Consider the following 20,217-nt stretch of genomic DNA (forward strand, 5'->3'; position numbering starts at 1 on the left):
AAGAAAAAAAACATAAAGATAATCCCATAGAAATTAGAAATAATAAAAAACTGTGAATATTATTCTGTATTTGGTTTTTAAACAGTAAAAACTATATTTTTTACTGTTAAAAATGCTCATTTCCTGTATAAAGCCACAGTGCATCATTTATTTAGTTGGTTTCATAACAGAACAGTTCCCTGTCCTTGTGCGGCTCACAAAGGGAGGCCGCCTGCTCATGTTACTCTCCTGCCTGATCCTCTCAGATAACAGAAAAGCTCTCCAGCAGAATGTAGCGGCTTTATCGACTTTTCCAATGATGCATTTGAGACAGAATTGCCTTTCCACGAGTTTCCCTGCAGGACAAAAACACCCTGCAGTGCAGCATGAGGACCTGACGGCTGTCTGACTCAATAACGGGTGGAGTCATCTTCTTCTGCCACACACAGGATGCAGAGTGATCTCACTGCTGCGTCACGGAGGAGCCGGTGGAGGAGGGGCGGTGCAGCGGCGGGGACACAGACCTTCTCCCACAGAGGACAGAGGAACATCAGCCATGAAGCAGCTTCCCATCAACATCCTCCTGACGCTGGCCACCTGCAGACTCACCAGCTCAGGTAAATCACCTGCTGGTTCGATTTCTGATCAGACTCTGATGTTCTTCCCTCAGGTTGGCGCTGAGTGTTCCTGTAACCTTGACAGGAAAATGTAGCAAGATTGTCGTATGATTACGCCACATGTCGTTAAGTTTGAAGTTTTTGGATTAATGTGATTTTTTTAAATGTCCAGGGAAAGTGTACTTGTCTTCTAAGAGTGGAGAAATACTTCAATGGGATGCTAAAATTATTAATTTAACCAAAATAAACTATTTTTCTTTACTTAAAGATAAATAGACAACGTCCCTTTAAAACACTAACACAACTAAAAATAAAATCATTTAAAACTTACTACGGAAGAGGATTAGGACCGCTGGAAAGAAAGAGCTATTAAAGGATATTAAAGGATTAGATTCTGACTTTAATCCTTTAATTAGAACATTTTGATTCAATTCTTACTTTAATCTCAGAAATCTGACTTTAATCTTTTAATTGGAGATTTAAGGATTAAATTTTGACTTTATTCTTAATTTTCAAAGCCTTTAATTTGAAAATTAAGATTAAATTCTTACTTTAATCTTAATTTAATTTGAAAATTTAATTTGAAAATTGAAGGTTTAAATTCTGACTTTAATCTTAGAATTTTAACTAATCCTTTAATTAGAGAGGATTTTGCTCTAATGTTTTTATCAGAATTGTAAGTTTCATCTCAAAATTCTGACTTTAGTTTTCTGAGATTATCTGTGATATTTTGTGTAAACTTGTTTTAATTCTACAATATTTAGCCTAAAACTGTTTACCCTATTAGCTGTGCTTCATCCCTCCAGTCAGCTTTAGAGTTGGCCACGCCCCTCAGTGTCTTTTGGCTCCACCCACATTAGTAAAAATTGGGGCGGAGCTAAGCTTTCACATTAAACTTTATTTGAGGATCTGAAACACTTAAATTAGACAAACCTGCAGAAACAGAATAAATCTGTTATATATAAGCTCACATCAACAGTTTCCAAGCTAACAAAAGGTTTGTCAAAATGAACAATTTTTAATTTTCTAATATTTCCATCCATCCATCCATCCATTTTCTTCCGCTTATCCGGGGTCGGGTCGCGGGGGTAGCAGCTTCAGAAGGGAGGCCCCAGACTTCCCTCTCCCCAGCCTCTTGTTCCAGCTCCTCCGGGGAAATCCCGAGGCGTTCCCAGGCCAGCCGGGAGACATAGTCCCTCCAGCGTGTCCTGGGTCTTCCCCTGGACCTCCTCCCGGTGGGACGTGCCTGGAACACCTCACCAGGGAGGCGTCCTCCTGGACGCCTAATCCTAATATTTCCAGTGAAAAGTAATATGTTCACCACAGGTGCCTGAGGAAAACCAAACAGTGTATACTCTCTTTTTAGTAAGCAGCTAGAGACTTGTAATTTTTTATTTTTTTTTACCCTAAAATAAAGCTTCCAGCTGAGTTTTGCTAATAATCAGTTAAAATATGTATCCGTGTCCCTCTATTCTGAGGTCTCACTCTCAGTTTTGCTCAAACTGTTGGTCTACTGGGAAGAGATCCGATAACCAAAACGGTACACCCACCTGAAGCTCTCTGCAGTGGTGTTGAAAACTGTATTTTACTTGTAATCTGAAGCTCTGCTTCCAGCAGCACCATGTTTGGATCTTTAGGGTGGCATTTCCAAAACTGGATCTCCAGTCATGGGAAAATTAAAGGAAATGCTTTTTCAGTTCTATGAGAAAATAATAAACCCAACCTGGCTGTTACCAATTGTTTATGTAGTAAGCAAAAATGAAGTCAGAATTAAAAATCCTAGTGTAAAAAGACAGATGGAGTTTTCCAGGTGGAACACATTTTACAGCCCAGCGTATTCACACAACGCTCTGAAAAACAGAACAATAAAACAACTCAGCAGGTCTCAGTCAGCTGTTAAGTACTAAAGTTGATAAGATAACGATACGAGTAAACTGCTACGGCTTTTTAAAAAGGCTACCGAGAGAAATACTGTGGTAGCACAACTTTGGCTTGCAAAGGTACATCTGAATCATCTAAGTATTAACCCAACGTCTTGTGCAGCTTTTTAGCCAGATATGTGGCAAAAGTGGCGATTTATGGCACACATGGCATTCCATACTCCATATGCATACGTCGTCCGCCTCTCTGCTTTGCACGAAGTGTGTTCATGTTGAGAGAGGGGAGGTCTTGTCGAACAAAAATACGGCGAACTGGTAATACAGGCTTTTAAATCTAGAAATACTACAGTGGATTATACACTGTTAAAATAATTCGAAGGGTAGATTAACTAGCAAATAATGATATATTCTGCTGACAGAAACTGTGGGTCCAACACCGACGCAATTGACTCCGGTCAGCTCTCTTCCAACGAACACCAAGAGCGTCCACCTCACAGGTCAAAATATTTACATTTATCTAAATATTTAATGACGAAATTCTTATATTTTATTCACAAATGTCAATGTCATGTTTGCTTTTACTCAGGCGACAATAAAATTGAGAATGTTGAGCTGCTGAATCCTGTCAATCTGTCGCTGGAGTGCATCTGGACTGGTAACCAGAACAAACAGCCCAACATCACTGGTTACTGGAGAAAAGGCGGAGTGGAAATCCAGGACAGCCGAGTCCCAGTGGACCCAGAGAACCAGCAGTACACACTCAAACGAGTGTAAGTGATTCACACGTGCTCAAAATTAACCCAAACTGGAATTTTAAAAAAAGCATTTATTGGTTTTAGGAAAATGGATCTTTACAAAACATTTTAAATGTTATATTGTTGAATACAATAACAACTAAAATTTACCAGCATAGAGATATAAAAACTGACCCCCTTTCTGCTTAGATCTACAACAGTAACAGTGTCTGGATTGTTTTTATTATTTTAAACCTAAAAAATAATAACAATATAAATCAATTTAAATTATACCCATCAATTTTTCCCCACAAAATTCTTCTTGTATTTAATTTGCAATGCTCTGTTTTTTTTTAAAGAAATAATCAGCTAACTGCTTGTTTTTTTTTTGTCTGTCATTACTAGTTTATATGAACATGTAGAGCTGCAACACAAGCAAAAAATAGAACTACATCAAGTTCAAATGTGAAAACTTAAAACTTCTAACATTTCATGTTTGAACAAAATAATTTGACACTGTTGTAATATTCACCGTTACCATGTTATAACAAAACCTTTTCAAATTCTTACAAATAAATATTATATTACAGTAACATGATAGTATATTATTTAAACAACCTTTTACTGTCAGAACATAATAAATGTTTATAGAGGTTTAATGTGAAGCAGCAAAAGCAGACGAGGTGGATTAGCAAGGTGGCATTTTCACTTGCAAATTGAACTGTTTTGAATATGTTTAGATGGAGCGACTGAAGGTTTGGTTTATAATCTGAAATGTTATAAAAATCATCAGACCTGTTCTGAATAATTCAACACCGTCTGAATATTTTAATATTTATTTTTTCAGTGTTGTAATTTTAACCTTATTATGTGGAATCCAATGTTGGTTCTGTTGTTTCTGTGCTGTTATCTCACCTTTAAGGGTTAGAAAAAAACGTCTTTGAATCCAAAACCTGCCTCTGGGTTAGCAAAGCTGCAGACGGGTCACATTTTAGAAAAAACTGTAATAAAAACAAAATGTTAACATCTTTTCTCTCTGTTTTTCAGGTTCAACATTGTGAGTGAGGAACACCTTGGAAATTACACCTGTGTGTTTGAAAATGAAGCAGAACTAGATTTTATTCTGGCAGGTACAGATCACATCTGCATTACCATCTTGTTTTGTAATTTAAAAATACATTTTTTTCAGAAACCTGCTGCAGATTGACAGTAACGTGTCGGCTCTGTCTTTCAGTGCCGCAGATCGGTGAGAGAAGAGAGAAGCCCATCGTCTCCTATGTGGGCGACTTTGTGGTTCTGACATGCAAGATGGAGGATAATAAACCAGTACCAAGAACCTGGAACTGGTTTAAGAACAATGGCACCGATAAGGCGAGTGAGGATTTACAGATCAGTGGTTATCTTTGACGTTACATGACTTTCTTTACAGTCCCGTTATATCTGTAGTTGGATAAAGTTAAACTTTTAACAACTAGACTGTAAAAGTCACCTTTAGTGGTTTTATTAAATGGTAGTCTTGCTTTTCCCAAAAACTTAGTATTTAGATGATTCTTGTAAAAGTATTTATAGAGAAAAATACTGTTTTTTTATTCAGATTTTTAAACATGTAATATTTATACCAGCATCATGATTTTTTCCTCAAAGGGCCGATTGTGGCAGAATTTATTGATAAAACTACCAATTAGCAAACTGCTAAAATATTATAGCATTTCATGAGTGCTTATTAAAGAAATCAGTACAAAATAAACTTCATTCACCAGATTTGGGGGATTAAAAAAAAAAGATTGTGATTCCATCCCTCGATTCGTAATCAATAAATAATATTTAACATCATTAATGTCATTTGGCACCATACAATAAAAAATTTATTTGATTTGACTGATAATATTTAAGCACACAAATGTTGTCTTAAAGTCCTACTCATGTCTTTCTAGAGCAGGGGTGTCCAAAGTGTGGCCCGGGGGCCACTTATGGCCCATGGCCTGACTTTGTTCGGTCCTCAACTGCAATTAAAAAATGATACAAATTTGCCCCCTAGATGCAGATGGACACTTTTGTTACCAACATAATTTTCTTACACAGGAAAATGTAAAGAACAACACAAAGTATTTGTCTTTTTGTAACCATTTTTTAACAAAAGGTAAAACCAAGTTCATCCAGACACTTTCACTGAAAAAAGAACTTTGGTGCAGCAGAATCAGCTTTTATTCTTTATTAAGCTTGGTTAAATAAAGCAAGTGTTTGGAAAGAAAACACTGTTCTTATTAATCAAAGTAAATTTATTCAATGGAGCCAAAAAGAAACTGAAAACTAGATGTATTTTTTTAAACACAGCAAGCAAAATTAAAGTAGTAGTAAGTAGTACATTTCTGAGATGAGAGTAAAGTCAGAAATTTTCTAGAGAAAACAATGACATTTGATAGAAAAAAAATCTAACTTTTTAGATTAATATCAGAAAATTTCTACAAAAAATTTGGAAATGTCGGAAAATCAAATGTCAAAATATTTCGTTCTAGAAAGTTTCAAAAGAATTCGCAACATTTCTGAGTTTTGGTGGAAGTTTAGTCCTTTTCTTCTGTCTGCAATGGCCCTAATACAAGGTAGTAAACATCTACAATAAATACCCAGCTACTTTATTTGCTTGATTTTAGGTTGTTTTTTTGTTTTTTTTATTATTTCTGAATCTACGATTTTGGCCCATATGGTTTGGATAACCCAGCTCTAGAGTCTAGAGGGCCACATAAATACCTGTGGTGGGCTAGATTTGGCCCGCAAGCCTTAAGTTTATGCAGTGTGTAGGCATTAAGCATACAACAAGCATGAAAACGTTTTGTATAATATTTCTGATGTTTTTGCTAGTTAGTGCATCTTAAATCTTTTAAATTATTAATAATTGTAGGATTCTGTTGTCCTGCAGGAGCAGCTATTCGAAGCTCAACGCTACGACATCACCGTCAACGGGCGCAACACGAAGCTGAAGGTGAAGGATGTGAGCGAAGCCAACTCCGGCGTGTATCACTGCGCCGCCGTGTACAACATCAGCACCAGCACCAGCAAAATGCACCTGAAGGTCAGCCAAACAAACACTCAGCTCACTTGTTGAAAAAGGTTTTAAACTTTAAAGGGAAACTATTCATATTTTGCTAAAAAAGAAGTTATTTGATATTCAATGTTAGTAAATGGTGGAAATTAGCTCCATGTTTAATTTGTCCAGAATAAGCGTTGGGTTTCACATTTTGTTCTCCAGTTTAGTTTTACGATGGCGTCTTATCTAAAGCATCTTTGAAATAACGTTTTCAGATATTTTTAGTTTAGCTGAGGGTATAAAGACGTGAATCTCTTGTGATTTTCTCCTGTAGGTGATTACCATCTGGGAGCCATTGAAGCCTTTCTTAAGCATCCTGGTTGAAGTTGTCATCTTGGTTACTGCGATTCTCATCTATGAGAGGAGTCGTTCCAAGAAAAAGGAAGCAGAAGGTACTAATGCATGTTTTTTCTCTCTTTTTTGACTTTAGCTATGAAACTGTGTGCTTTGGTTAGTTTGGAAGAGCAACTTATGTTTACTGGTAAGTATGGAGAAGGATCTGTGATGCTGTGGGAATGATTTTACTTCAAAATGCCCTTTGACTCTTGTTAGCATACATTGCAATACGGACTCATTTATCAAACCAGGAGATTTGAGATAAATCTTTAATTGGCTCTTTAAAACAAATAAAAATCCAGATATTGTGGCCAAATTAACACAGAAATGGTTTGCACTGTACTCACTGCAAAAACAAAATCTTACCAAGTATTTTGGTTTCTAGTTCAAATATCTTAGTACACTTGAAATAAGACAAAACTAACTTAGAATTAATTTTTCAGCAAGAAATAGGAGCTTGTTTTACATAAATAATTCCTTATTATTGAAGAAGAATTACTAGTTTCACTACAGATTATTTCACTTATAACATGGGAAAATGTCTTGTCATAAGTGAAATAATCTGCCAATAAAACTAGTAATTGTTCATCCATATTAAGGAATGACTGACTTAAAAGAAGCTGCTATATCTTGCTGAAAAGTTGTTCATTTTGTCTTATTTTAAGTACTAAGATATTTGCGCTAGAAACTGAATTTAAAATAACTTGGAATAGTTTGTGTTTTTGCAGTGCTCAGATTAAAGACTGGATGTTCATGCCTTTACTCTTATCTACAAATGTAGTTTCTTAAGAAATTTGCCCTTTTACTAAAATATTTATTTATTTTATGGATATATTTAACTACCAATAAAATGAATCTACTATTGTGAATAATTTCCTGCCCTATTCACAGCTAATGGTCCGAATGCAGACCCAAAGAACACACAGTGAGTACTTTAAAAATAGTCATCACGTATTTTTATGTTTCTTGTATTATGCTTTTTTAAAATAATGATAATTATTTTTGCCTCAGGCCACAGGGTGAAGATGAGGAAGCTGAGGAAAGTGCCTCAGTAAGACAGCGCAAAACCTAAAAGAAGCAAATTCAAGCATCTATTAAATTGTTATTTTATTTTTGAATGTGAAGAGCTTATATAGCAACATATAAACAGCTATTTTTTTGTAAATGTCTTAATCCTTAACACCAGCTAAGTGCAATGACCATCATCTAATCAACTAATACACACGAAAGCTTTCTGTTTTGACGTTCACTGACCAACATGTTTCCTGTTGTCACCAACGGCTGAAGGAGTAAAACATTTAGCCTTTCTCTCCCTCCGGCTCTGTGTTTCAAACTGAGGTTGCCTTCACATGTTTCCGGTGTGAAGGCAACCTCAAACGGAAGCCGCTGTTCTCTTTTGAGCCTGAAAACTCCCACCCTACATTTGCAGCTGTGATGTAATGAGTTGTGGTTTGTGAGCAGTGCCTTAACTCTCTCAAAAAGCAACCGACTAGCTGCGTTTCCATGGAAACGCTAATATTTTGTCGATATTCTGCTAATGTCGAAGAAAATTTTGAAATTGAAATAAAAATCGCACATGAATAGGCTTGTTCACGCGATAAGATAAGTCATTAAAAATAATCGTCTATTAGAGGAAACGTTCAGGCGTTGGAGTGATTACATACGTGGCGTTTTGGGAAATTGTAGACTTTGATTTTCCAGAAGAGCTATGGATTCAACAATTTCAAATGACACACCACTTTTTATGAACTGTGATGATGTGAGAGCCTAGGTGGAGTCAACTGCACATCGTCCGAAAAAACAAAACAACCATCCTAATACTACTTCCTGCCGTCTTCTTTGAGGTTTTCGCGGCTGTTGATCACGCGACCGGTGTGATGCGAAGAAAGTGTTTCAGTTTAGCGCAATATATCCATTTCAATAGGGCGGAAAATCTACCTCATCCTAACTTAAAAACGTTTTCATGTTTCATTGAGCGAATTTATTTTTGTAATTTTAGTTTGCACAATTCTATGGCTAATGGAACCTACTGTGGAAAAGCAAAGACCTAGCTGCCATTCTATGACTATTGTGGGCAAAAACATTGTCGATATTTTGGTAATGCTGAAAACTAAATTTTGTAATTGCGGTGTTTCTATTAAACAAGAAATGCAATTAAAATTAGGGTTGAATAAATTTGTTCCTGCGATATACCATTTAATAAAACATGCTGCGCCATCATCTGTCTTCTACTTCCTGTCGTCTTCTTCCTCTTTTCTGCCAGCGATATCATCCGGTTGTTGTTGATGCAAAAACCTTTAATGGAAATGGGTTTTTTTCCTGAATTGCCATTTTGTAATTGCAATTCGCTCAATGGAAACTCAGCTAGTGCTCTCCTTGCCAGCAATGATTTTATTTCTGCCACCTTGAATATAGGAGCTTTGGGAGTAACGTCCACATTGAAATACTTGTGCATCATTGTCACATTAACGTATTCAGCCTTCACTGTATATGCAAGCAATATTAAAGCTACACAAATTAAAGTTTATCTGAGTCATTTTCCTTTGAATCAATGCTTTGCTGGTTTAATTCAATTCAAAAATATTTTAGGAAAAGTTAAATGTTGTAATTCCTTAATTCAAATATGACTATGAATTAATACTAGCAGCTCATTTAAGATGCAGTATGCAACTTTTATTTTAAAAAATAAGTTTTTTACATATTTGTTAAAATTGCTACTATGTCTAATATGAGACAGATAATTTGTGAAAAGATTTAGCTCCTCCCAGTGCTACTATTTCCATCTGAATAAATGCGCCGCTCCCAGTCAAAACCAAACAAACAAAAACCTGCTGCAATCAAAGGGTAGCAGATGTTTTATTGACTGTTTTGCAGTAAGTTACATTTTCTCTACAAGCTGAAATGGGAGCATTTTTTGGCCCCTCCTTACAGCAGCTTTGTACAATGGCATATTAGGGCAGTTGTAGATTTAAAAATTATTTAAATTTCTGCCAAAAAAAAGACATTCTGAGATTAATCTCAGAAATTTTCTAGAAAAAAAAACTTGGACATTTTTTAGCTCCAAAAGTTGAAAATTTGAGGGGAAAAACCCTAAAATTTTGAGATACATTTTGTGTATTTTTTTTTTAGAAAAAAACTGGAAATCTTTGAAATCCATAAAGTCGAAAATCTTTCAGAGTTTCAAAAGACAACATTTTGTACTCAGGAATGCTCAAGTTTTTTTCTTTTTTTGTGAAAATAATCTCAATATTTCTGAGGGTTTTTTTCTCTCAAACTTTGGAGTTCAAATATTTCAAAAAAAATATATAAAATTCTTGCAAATTTTCAATTTTTGAAGCTCAGAAATCTTGTATTTTCTAAAAGATTTCTCAGATTAATATTAGAAGTTCTTAGTTTTTTGGTGGAAATTTATTCCTTTTTCCCTCCCATCTTCAATAGCCGAGACACGCAGTCATAGTTATCAGCTTCACATGCCAAAGTAACAAGAATAAATGAAACAACTGTATTATTGAGAGAAGCTTCTGATTGTTCAGAATCTCCATCTTAAGCCTGAATCTGCATTCAGTCTGTTTATAGTTTGGTTGATTAAACAACCGTAAACCAAATTTTTCAGCTTTAGTGACAAAAAAGTAGCTTCCTGCATGTTTGTGTCCCGTTCAGCTGTGAGGCCGGTTCATGAGGAACTGAACCAGAAGCCTGAGGACGCCGTCGTCCAGCCCCACCACCGCGCCGTCCTGCACGCCCTCGTAGAGACGCAGGCTCTCTGTGCCCCACAGCAGGTTCTTCCTGGGGTTGTTGGCGTCCGTTTCCACGGACAGAGCCAGAGTGTTGAGCTGGTAGCAGAAGAAGGAGAAGAAATGTCCGTCTGTGATGACGGCCTGCGACACGAAGGGTCTGGAGACGTCCTGGTAGTCCCAGAAACCTGCAGAGGGTTGGCGGGAAGAAGGAACAACCCATCACTCTTTTCTCCTCTAACTCCATGATTCCAGATCCGACTATCCAGGTTTCTCAGTTTTATGTGTTCGCTTTAAAATATGAAAACACTAAAAATCACTGTGAACTTAACAGAAGACATTATAAGTTTGGGAAGACATGGAAGAAGTAGAAAAAGAAGGGTAAAAATGATGAGAGGAAATAAGGGAGGAAAAACAGAAAATTAAAAGGAAAGAAGGAAAATGATAGAAGGAAGAAGAGGGAAGGAAGGAAAGAAAGAAAAACAATGACATGAAAGGAATAAAATAGAAACTGATACAATGAAGTGCAAAAGGAAGGAAGAAAAGACCAAAAAAGGGAGAAACTCAACATTTTGTTAGTGGAATAGTAAATAAAATGTGGAAATATAAATACACTTCTATTGTCATATTTTCTTTTTCCAAATTTATCCAACCTGGAAAAACAGGAATCAGATTCCAGACTGGATGAAGCTGCAACTCCAACAGTCACATTTTCAACCAATTTAAATAGTTAAATAAGTGACTTTTGCTTAATCCAAATTATTTTGTTTTCATAACACATTTTGTGATGATATGCAGCTTCTCAATACTTGAACCTTTTTCTTCAGTATCAGAGAAACCAGCATCACAGAATGAAAAGCAGTAAAATCCTGGTTTTCTGACCTTGGTACATGGCCTGAGCGCCGGTCCAGGCAAACAGGCTGGCGGCGGCATTGGCTCGGAGGAAGGGCTCCACCTGGTCCGAATGCTGCTGCCGAGCCAGCCGGTCTCTGTGGTACCGGTCCGGTACCAGGTGGAACTGAGTGTGACCGTAGCAGGCTGGGTCTGGCAGCTTCGCTCCTGGAAAAACAGAGGAAAGCAGAGTTATAAAAAACATTGTGTTAACTCTAAGTTCATAATAATACAAAAAGCAAAGAATAGTTTTTTCAGGTTTACTTCGAGTATTTATTTTATTCTTAAAACAGGCAGTATCCTTGAAGTTTACTTTTTATAAACTGTACTTGATTTATTTAAGAATACTCTAGTGGAGTATGCACTAATACTAAGGCTTGAACTTATACTTTAATATTAAAGCTTAAACTTCGGCTACCTTTTACTTACTTTTTCCACAAAGTACTTGGAGTATTTTGACCTTGTGTGAACGAAAATACTAAGAAGTTTATTTCTTCTGGTTCTTGGATAGAAACGTTTTTTTATTTTGTTCTTGATTTGATTCCCCTTTATTGCGCCTCTAGATATGAGATATGAAGTTTGACTATGTCTTTTAGTTTTAGGAGTTTTACCTGTGAAGATGTTGTTGTCATATTGCCTTCTGAACAGAGGCATCACGTTGGGGGCAAGGTGGATTTCTGGGACCTCAGCTGTGTAAGACGCTTCCAGTGGAGCAAACTGATGAAACACATGACAGGAAAATAAGATAAAGTTAACAGAATACATGAAATGATATCTGTATTTTTCTATTCCTACTGTAAAGAGATGGGTTTTTTTTTTTACCTGCGGTAGCTGCTGAGGTATTCTGATCTGGCTGTGAGGATGGTCATCGATCTGAAACCTGATTGGCTCCTGTCGGCCTCTGCGGTGGCCTTTCGGGATTATTCTCTTTCCCCTCCTCCAATAAAAGTTCACCTGTGGACTGAGATCTGAAGAAGAAGAAAACAAACATCAGAAACCAAAACCATCACTGAAAGAGGAACACTGGTTTATGTGGTCTGCTGTGTAGGAACAGAGAGGTGTAGGTATTAAACTGGCTTTAGAGACTTACATTTTGAGATTCACTATTAATTTTACAGGACAAAACTGTGCTGAAAAAAAACTTTTTGACGACAACTCATGACAAATGCAATCTCATGGAAACAGATCCAATTAACATTCAGTAACAGCATCCAATTTGATCCTAAATCAATTCAAATCAATCCAGTTAGAAAAGTAACTGGAAAAACTGAGCAGTAATTAAGCATAAAATGTACAAAACTCCGGTTCCTGTATTTACATAGTATCGGCTCGATACCAAAATATGCATTATCACACACCTTTACTCTCTTCACAAATGACCATTCAGTAAAAAATACAGCCTAAATGTAGCAATCCATAAATAAACCTTTGTTGGTGATTTATTGTGAACTTCATCATCCGTACCCAGACTGGAGAGCCGCAGCAGCGGGTTGTATTTGGCCAGGCTGTGGGTGAGATCAGAAACCAGGGTCTTCAGGAAGGGACCGACCACCTGCTCCTGGTGTTTGTACAGAAAAGGTTTGCGCTTCCTCATCTTGTGCCAGTGCTCGTGTAAAATCACACGGGTGACCAGATCTCGGATTTCATTGAACGCAGCATCGTCGATCTCAGGGGCAGCCGGTTGATCCGTGGCCGACTTAGAGCCCTCCGTACCCGGGTTGAACTTCTCCGGAAGGCCCGGGATGTACGCGGTTTTGGTGAAGTGCTGGTACCAGCTGTCCGGGTTTCGTGAGAATGTCTGAGGGTAGACGACAAATTTCATCCGCTGGATGCGAGTGATGAGGGACAGCTTCTCCTCCACAGGAGAGGAGGAGATCATTTTAATGCGCTCCTCGTTCTGCCGCAGCCGGGCGGATTTGCTTTTAGCCGTCAGAGAGGCGACCATGGGCGGATACTGAGGCTCCTTCACAGCTGCTTCGGTGTGGACATATTTCAGGGATCTAAGCGGAGGAAAACTTCTAGGGAGCAGCAAGGGCAGCCTTATGCGGGCCGCCATGTTGCTTCTTTGAGTTCTTCCTCGTGGATTTTATTCAGGTTTAAATAACAACAAACCAGTGCAATAGCGCCACCAGCTGTTACGGAAAGGTGGTGGTACCAACTTCAACTTATATTTAAAATTATAAAAATGTATCCAACTAGTGACTTTCTGAGACAGAGGTTTCAAGTGGATGTGGATAAATGTTTATAATAAGTTTATATTAATAAGTAACTGAGGATCTGGATAATTTGTAATTTGGCCGGATCTTCACCAGTTTATCTGGGTTCATGGGGAACTTTTAACAGATATAACCATCTAAGAGGTTAAACTTGGTGTTTTTATTAATGATCATAATATTGACTACGGTGTAAATAATATTCCGATATTATCCAAACATTAACTACACAAATGTTGCTTTTTAAAAAAAAAATTATTACTTTATGAAGTGCAAGAATGAGTTACAATTTTAATGCCATTTTTAAGTCAAAAATGCTTGTAAGTTTACCTCTTTTTTGAAACAATTTGTACGTCAATGTTTTGTTCAGAATTTTTATGTTGTATATACAATACGCCCCACTAGATTTTGGATTCATTTGGGGATTTGTTTTTTTTTTTTTGTTTTGTTTTGCTCTGTTTGTTCTTTGAAACTTTGTAAGTATGTGGTGGGAACACATAATTAAAGAAATTTTTTTTTTTTTTTTTTTTTTACATTTTATTTATTTATTTTGTCAAAAAGCATGATTTTTTTTATTATTATGATTGATTTATAAAAGTTCTGGAAAGGGTAAAACGTTTAAAAGGTGAATTTCTTTTATGAGCAAAGTGTGTTAATCAGCGCTTTAAACACTGCTGCTCTTGAAGCGACCCCTTAAATACGTCATTTGATGTCGCCTTTAGAGCCACTCACAAACTGTCGGATATTTTTGTTGCAAGGTGTCAAACTCCAGTACTCGAGGGGCCGGTGACTTGAAATTTTTAGATGTGTTCATGTGTTTACTATTACTTTCGTAAATAATAATTTAAAAAACGGGGACAGAATTTATTTTAAAAAATTCAAAAGCTGACTTTCGAAGGGTATGCGAAAATATATGTTTTAGAAAACTGGCTTCTGGCACTCAGATTAGTTTAATTTTTACGAGATGTACATGAAGGCAGCATTAGCTTGGCGTGTTTTGTTTGGAGTTCCTGAGTTTGTGAAGCATTTTGGTGTCAAAACGTAGATAAAAACTGAAGCATTATCAACAGTAAACTATAATAGACATGTATTTTCGAAGTATTTTTCGGGCGCAGTTGGTTGGGACCAGAGCGTGTCTGTTCAACCCTCTCCAGCGTGTTTATCGAGCCGAGGTAGCCGCTATAAAACCAACCCGTTTGCTTATTATCATAAACATTTTCATTTCGTTTACTGTTGCTGAGCATTTTCACAACACACACCTTGGTAGCAATGTTGGTGGCTGTGGGGAAGCTTCAGTCTCCCACCACCAAGAGGTTTGCTTTATCCACAAATCTACCCTGCCTGAATGATCGCTTTATTTTCTTTTATTAATATGTTTGTTTGTTTTTTGTTTGTGCATTTCAGAGATCACTCTGCACTAAAAGTGATGAGGTGAAGCTGGCAGAGGAGGCCAGCAAAAGATACGGCTCTCCAGGTCCAACCATCTTCTCCAAAGTGATTGATAAAAGCATCCCTGCAGATATTATCTATGAAGATGACAAGGTGAAGAACCAGGAAGTTGTACTAACTCACATGACCTACTAGTTAAATGTTTCCAAATTCTGGTATTAGGGCCGTTGTAGATACAAAAAAATGAGTACATTTCCACCAAAACATTTAGATTAAACTCAGAAGTTTTCTGGAATAAAACAGGGACATTTCTGAGTTAGAAAAAGTAAAAACTTTGCTAGAAATTTTATTTTTTTAGAAATTTTGAGATTGGTATCAGAAAAATTCTAGAGAAAACGTATGAGTTTCAAAAGTCTTTTTTTTTTTTTTTACTTAGAAACTCACAAATGTACAAGATTTAAAAAAAAAAAAAAAACTCAGTCGCTTGTTGCAAATTTTTTACTTTTGGCACTCAGAAATTTTGTTCTTGAAAATATTTTAGATTAATCTCATAATTTTTGAGGTTTTTTTTGGTGGAAATTGACTCATTTTTCTCTCTAAAACATTGTCATATGAATCAAATGATTTCAGTTCAGCAAAAGCCCGTTCATTAGTCATCAATTAGCAGAGACAAACTGGAAACATGCAGGACCAGTGTTGGAAACATTCACCTAATCCACAGGGAATGAAAACGCTTTAATTTTTTGTCCTGTTTTCAGTGTTTGGCATTCAGGGATATCAGTCCACAGGCCCCTGTTCACTTCCTGGTTATTCCACGGGTCCCCATTCCTGGAATAAGCTATGCTAAAGATGATGATGCTGAGGTATGGCGCTCTTCACAGAAACCCTGCACCCTTTGTGACACCAACTGCTGCAATTCTGTGACTTAGTCCCAAAATAACAAGAAATTGAGTTAGCAAATGCATGTTTTTTGTAAGATCATTATCTTTAAATTAGTCAGTTGTTGCCTCCTACAGTGGCACTTATCTCTTTTTTTAATATATATTTTTTCTACATTATAAATGAAAAATGTTAAAGTATTAAAAAAGCAAACAGAAAAGTCTTTAAGGAAAATGTGAAAAGTTAGAAAATAACTAGAGAATATCCGTATCCGCTCACTTTGCTCGGACTCCGGTCAACTGAAATGGCCCTTTTTATAATCTTACACGGGGAGGGGCGGGTCAAGGAGGACTGAGGGATTTCATTGGATCAGCCCAATGTCCGTCAATACAGTCAACCAATGGGCTGTCGCGGTCGATAAAAATTATATTTCATGTACTTTTTTTGTTAAATTATGACAGCCTGGAGCCGCCACATATACAGTATGTGCATTAGTCTGTATCCCAGATGGTCAGACCTCCCCTGGACAGAAGTTCACACTGAATGGAGCTTTTTTTTTTCTGTTCAAATTGTCAACCCGCCACGGTGGCGGATGCGTTGCTCCAATTTACACGCCACTTCATCCTTTTACCCGCATTTGGCCAGTGGCGGGTGCTAATTTCCACCCCGGAACTCAGTAGCTGAAATTTACTCATTACTAAAAAATTATATCAGTCGGACAAAAACGTTTTCTGTAAATTTTGGTACTTCAAATATCGTTTCAATATAAACCTTATGAAACTTAATCTCACCGCAGATAATGCAGTTTGAGTTTTGTGTAAAAATAACTTTGACCAGTAGGTGTCGATATTTCCGCGTTGACAAATTTGTATTTCGGTAGGAACTTTAAATTGGTTCAGGCTGCAGTTTTATCTTAAATTGTAGTAGTTAAACCTAAACCTGAGCAGATGGAGTTAATTACTTACTTTTTTCTTGTCTAAAAATATTAAGTCTTGCTTATATTCTCTCCAATATTCAGCTCTTGGGGCATTTGTTGGTTGTTGCTAAAAATGTGGCGAAGCATGAATCTCTTAGTGAAGGCTACAGAGTGGGTAAGTACTTTCATCCAGCTGATTAAAAACTCTTCTTGAAAATAAAATTCATTAGTAATTGCTGTTTAATTACCTGCTTTGAATTTGCAGTGATCAATGATGGAAAGCACGGATCTCAGTCGGTCTACCACCTTCACATCCATGTCCTGGGAGGAAGACAGATGGAATGGCCGCCAGGATAAAAGACTCGCACTGAACGGTCAAAACATCTGGAGTCATCATTTCAAGAAACTGGATTTTTCTCTATCTGATTAATTAAACCAGTGGTTTGTCAGGCTTTCTTAAGTTCTTTCATGTTGTGCTTTGACTGCACAACATGCGGAAGTATCCCTCCTTTTAGCTAAGAGCTCCTTGAAAATCAGGTTTTTGGAGGAAAAAACACAACTTGATGAAAGTCAGAACTGTTGACATTTTATATAGAGGCAATTATACAGTTTGTCTTACAACAGTGTAATTAAGCAATGAGCGTATTGAAAAGGAACGCCATCAGTTTATAAATCCAGCTCTATTTTATTTAAATGTGTCCAGATTGATTAAAGAACTTAAGTTAACATGAGATGACATCTGTCTGTACAGAAGTTATTCTTGTGACAAAAAAATGAACATTTGAAATGTAAATATGTTGATCTATCAGCAAGTTGGTTAACATGGCTTTAAATAAAGACTAATTGTATTTTATTTTGACTAAGTTCTTTAACTCTAATAGACAAAATTACTATTGCATGTCAGTGACGTTACTGTTTTAACTAAAAACAATAATTCAGTGGTAGAGGATGGACAATCTCAGTGAAGCGCCAAACCAGTGAGAATTTGTCCAGATTGCCAGTTTGAAGCATGTATGAGTTTATATACAAGTATATTAAATATATTTTGCACAAGTGCGAGTAAAAAGTGATTGTCCAAAAATTATTCAAGAGTAAATAAAATATTGGTTAAAAAAAAGTGATTTAAGTACAGAGTAGAAATACAGACAAAGAAATATAAACTGTGGAAATTCTGGCATTTTAAAGAATGTAAAAAAGAAAAAAATAAATTGTAAAAAACATCACTACTCGCGTCTGAGGTGCGCCATATTTTTATCCAGCATGGCGCATGCGCCTCACGGGAGGGTTGCCAGATTTGACAGTTTCCCGTCCAAATGCCATAAAATGATATTTGAACTGCAAAAAAACAGTCCAAATCTCAACAAATATTGCTAATGTTAACACCACTATATATATTATTCGTAGTTTATCCCTAATATAGTTTTAAAAAAGCAAAGAAACAATGAAATGTTATATTTATATTTTATAATTTGGGACTGAATCCTTTTTTTTTTTTAAGTTTTGAAAATGTATATTTTTCTAAGAACAAGCCAGTTTATTTCTAATACAAATTTGGAATTTTATATAAAACAATATCCCAAATATAGTTTTTTTTTTTATCCCTAATACTAAATTAGGGATCAGAGTTTGGTAGTAACTAATTACATTTACTCATAGAATTGTGCAATCTAGATTATCCTGATTGAGATTTGGTTTGAAGAGAAACTAGATTATATATTGTATCAGTATAGTATAGTATATATATATATATATATATATATATATATATATATATATATATATATATATATATATATATATATATATATATATATAATTTCAATACTAACACAGTCCATGTTATCAAAAAATAATGCATTTTGTATGACCAGAACTTTTTAAGTATTTTAGACTTATAAAAAGTAATTTTGCATTATTGAAGGAGAAAATTACTTTTTTATGTTTTGTACTTAAGTGCATTTTAAAACTTGTACTTTTTTACTTTTACTTGAGTAAAACAGTTCAACATGCACTTTTACTTTTACTGGAATATATTTTCATACAAGTATCTGTATCTCTACTTAAGTAGAGAATGTGAGTACTTTTGACACATCTGATTGTATGACTACATTCGTGCTAAGAATGGTTAAACAGCGTTGGGGTTTGACATTTGATCAGTGTATTACAAACGATCTTTGTCATATTGTATTTGTAGAAATATAATTGAGTGAGCGCTCTTAAGAGCAAACTATCTTTGACGTATTTTTCTGTGGTAACCTTGTCAACAAGAATTTAGGTAGTTAGGAGAAAGTAAACGGCTCTTCACCACTCTGAAAGTAATTTATATACGCCTTGTACCTCGGAAAACTTTCGTCTTTGTAAGTATTTATATGTTTGGAAGGCAGACGTGTCGAAGAAATGGAGAGTGGTGTACATAATGTTTGAGTGTTGCAATAAAATGAGCGTATTTGCTATTCCCGCCGAAAAAGAAGACGAAATGATGAAACAGAAAGCTGATTTTGATGTTCATCTACATGTCCTTCAGTGCCAAAAAGCAGTATCTCCAGCTGTAGCAGAGATTCAAAGTGGGAGCCCTAAAGGGAACTTATATGTATTCAACAACATTCAGTTTCTCTTCCCAAACTCTCAGCACAATGCAGTGCACCTTCCTGGAAAAAAGAAAAATGACAGTGAAGTATCTCTACATGATAGTTTTTACTGCCATAATTTTAGTTGACATGTTTTATTTTGTATTATGCACATTTTTTGTTATTACGACTCTTATTTTGAAAGGTTAAAGTAGGAAGTCCAATCCAGCATATTGCTAGGGAACCAGAAAAAGAAGATGCATGCGATAGGAAAGCATAGCTTTAGCAAGTGACTGTAAAAGGGTCATTTAAGTTAAAGAATTTATGTAATAACCTCATTTCTACCTCGAAAGGAAGGGTCAGCCAGCGAGGTATGTTTATATGTAATTATATCATTTTATGTTATCGTACTCATGACACCGTCTCACTTAAGTTTATGTTGTATTTTAGTTCGACGGTGGTGTTGGTGTCAGTGGGTCAAGTGAAATTGTAACAAGAGCAACTTTAAAGAACGACATTAAAGCTGACTTCACACCAGCAGTACAACGAACTCTTTATTGCCGAGAAGAAGAAGAGGTGGAAGTGATAATAGTACACAAATGTTTGAGTGCAAATAACCAGCACTCAAACAGAACCACCACCAGTAAACAGAAGTGAAACGGGAACAATCAGTGAACACATCCACCCATTAAGCCTGTGGTATCCAAAGTGCTTCCCGGGGGCCATTGTGGCCTTTGGACTGATTTTGTGCGGCCCCAACTGCAATTCAAAGATGATGCAAATTTGTCCCATAGATGCAGATGGATTGTTTTAATTTGTAATCAGGATAAAAATTGTTACCAACATAATTTTATTACACAGGAAAATGTAAAGTACGACACAACGTTTTTGTTTTTACAACCAAGTTTTAACAAAAGGCAAAACAAAGTTTATTCAGAGACTTTTATTGAAAAGCCTACATTTCTGCACCCAAATCATTTTTTATTCTTTCTTAAAC

The 20,217-nt window shown here is 36.1% G+C and overlaps 3 protein-coding genes across 5 annotated transcripts; 2 read left to right on the top strand and 1 right to left on the bottom strand.

Moving 5' to 3' along the window:
* Positions 1-139: 139 nt before the first annotated feature.
* Positions 140-9,156, top strand: emb (embigin). Of its 2 annotated transcripts, XM_032578763.1 has the most exons (9): positions 449-596; positions 2,896-2,973; positions 3,063-3,246; positions 4,258-4,340; positions 4,445-4,581; positions 6,128-6,280; positions 6,570-6,687; positions 7,523-7,556; positions 7,643-9,156. In XM_032578763.1, exons 1-9 carry the CDS (start codon positions 536-538, stop codon positions 7,701-7,703), a joined length of 909 nt encoding a protein of 302 aa, XP_032434654.1. In that variant the 5' UTR covers positions 449-535; the 3' UTR covers positions 7,704-9,156. The 2 variants fall into 2 exon arrangements, with proteins under 2 accessions (XP_032434655.1, XP_032434654.1); XM_032578764.1 differs by lacking the exons at positions 2,896-2,973; positions 3,063-3,246 and having other exon boundaries at positions 140-596.
* A 307-nt stretch (positions 9,157-9,463) lies between these two features.
* mrps30 (mitochondrial ribosomal protein S30) lies at positions 9,464-13,351 on the bottom strand. The gene is made up of 5 exons (XM_032578762.1): positions 12,721-13,351; positions 12,079-12,224; positions 11,868-11,973; positions 11,248-11,424; positions 9,464-10,553 (listed from the first exon to the last, which is right to left on the bottom strand). Exons 1-5 carry the CDS (start codon positions 13,310-13,312, stop codon positions 10,288-10,290), a joined length of 1,287 nt encoding a protein of 428 aa, XP_032434653.1. The 5' UTR covers positions 13,313-13,351; the 3' UTR covers positions 9,464-10,287.
* A 995-nt stretch (positions 13,352-14,346) lies between these two features.
* hint2 (histidine triad nucleotide binding protein 2) lies at positions 14,347-17,506 on the top strand. 2 transcript variants are annotated; one of them, XM_032577424.1, is made up of 5 exons: positions 14,347-14,782; positions 14,874-15,011; positions 15,617-15,721; positions 16,756-16,828; positions 16,919-17,506. In XM_032577424.1, exons 1-5 carry the CDS (start codon positions 14,555-14,557, stop codon positions 17,008-17,010), a joined length of 636 nt encoding a protein of 211 aa, XP_032433315.1. In that variant the 5' UTR covers positions 14,347-14,554; the 3' UTR covers positions 17,011-17,506. The 2 variants fall into 2 exon arrangements, with proteins under 2 accessions (XP_032433315.1, XP_032433316.1); XM_032577425.1 differs by having other exon boundaries at positions 14,421-14,641.
* Positions 17,507-20,217: the final 2,711 nt, after the last annotated feature.

This window comes from Xiphophorus hellerii, chromosome 12 (assembly GCF_003331165.1).
Source record: "Xiphophorus hellerii strain 12219 chromosome 12, Xiphophorus_hellerii-4.1, whole genome shotgun sequence".
NCBI lineage: Eukaryota > Metazoa > Chordata > Actinopteri > Cyprinodontiformes > Poeciliidae > Xiphophorus > Xiphophorus hellerii.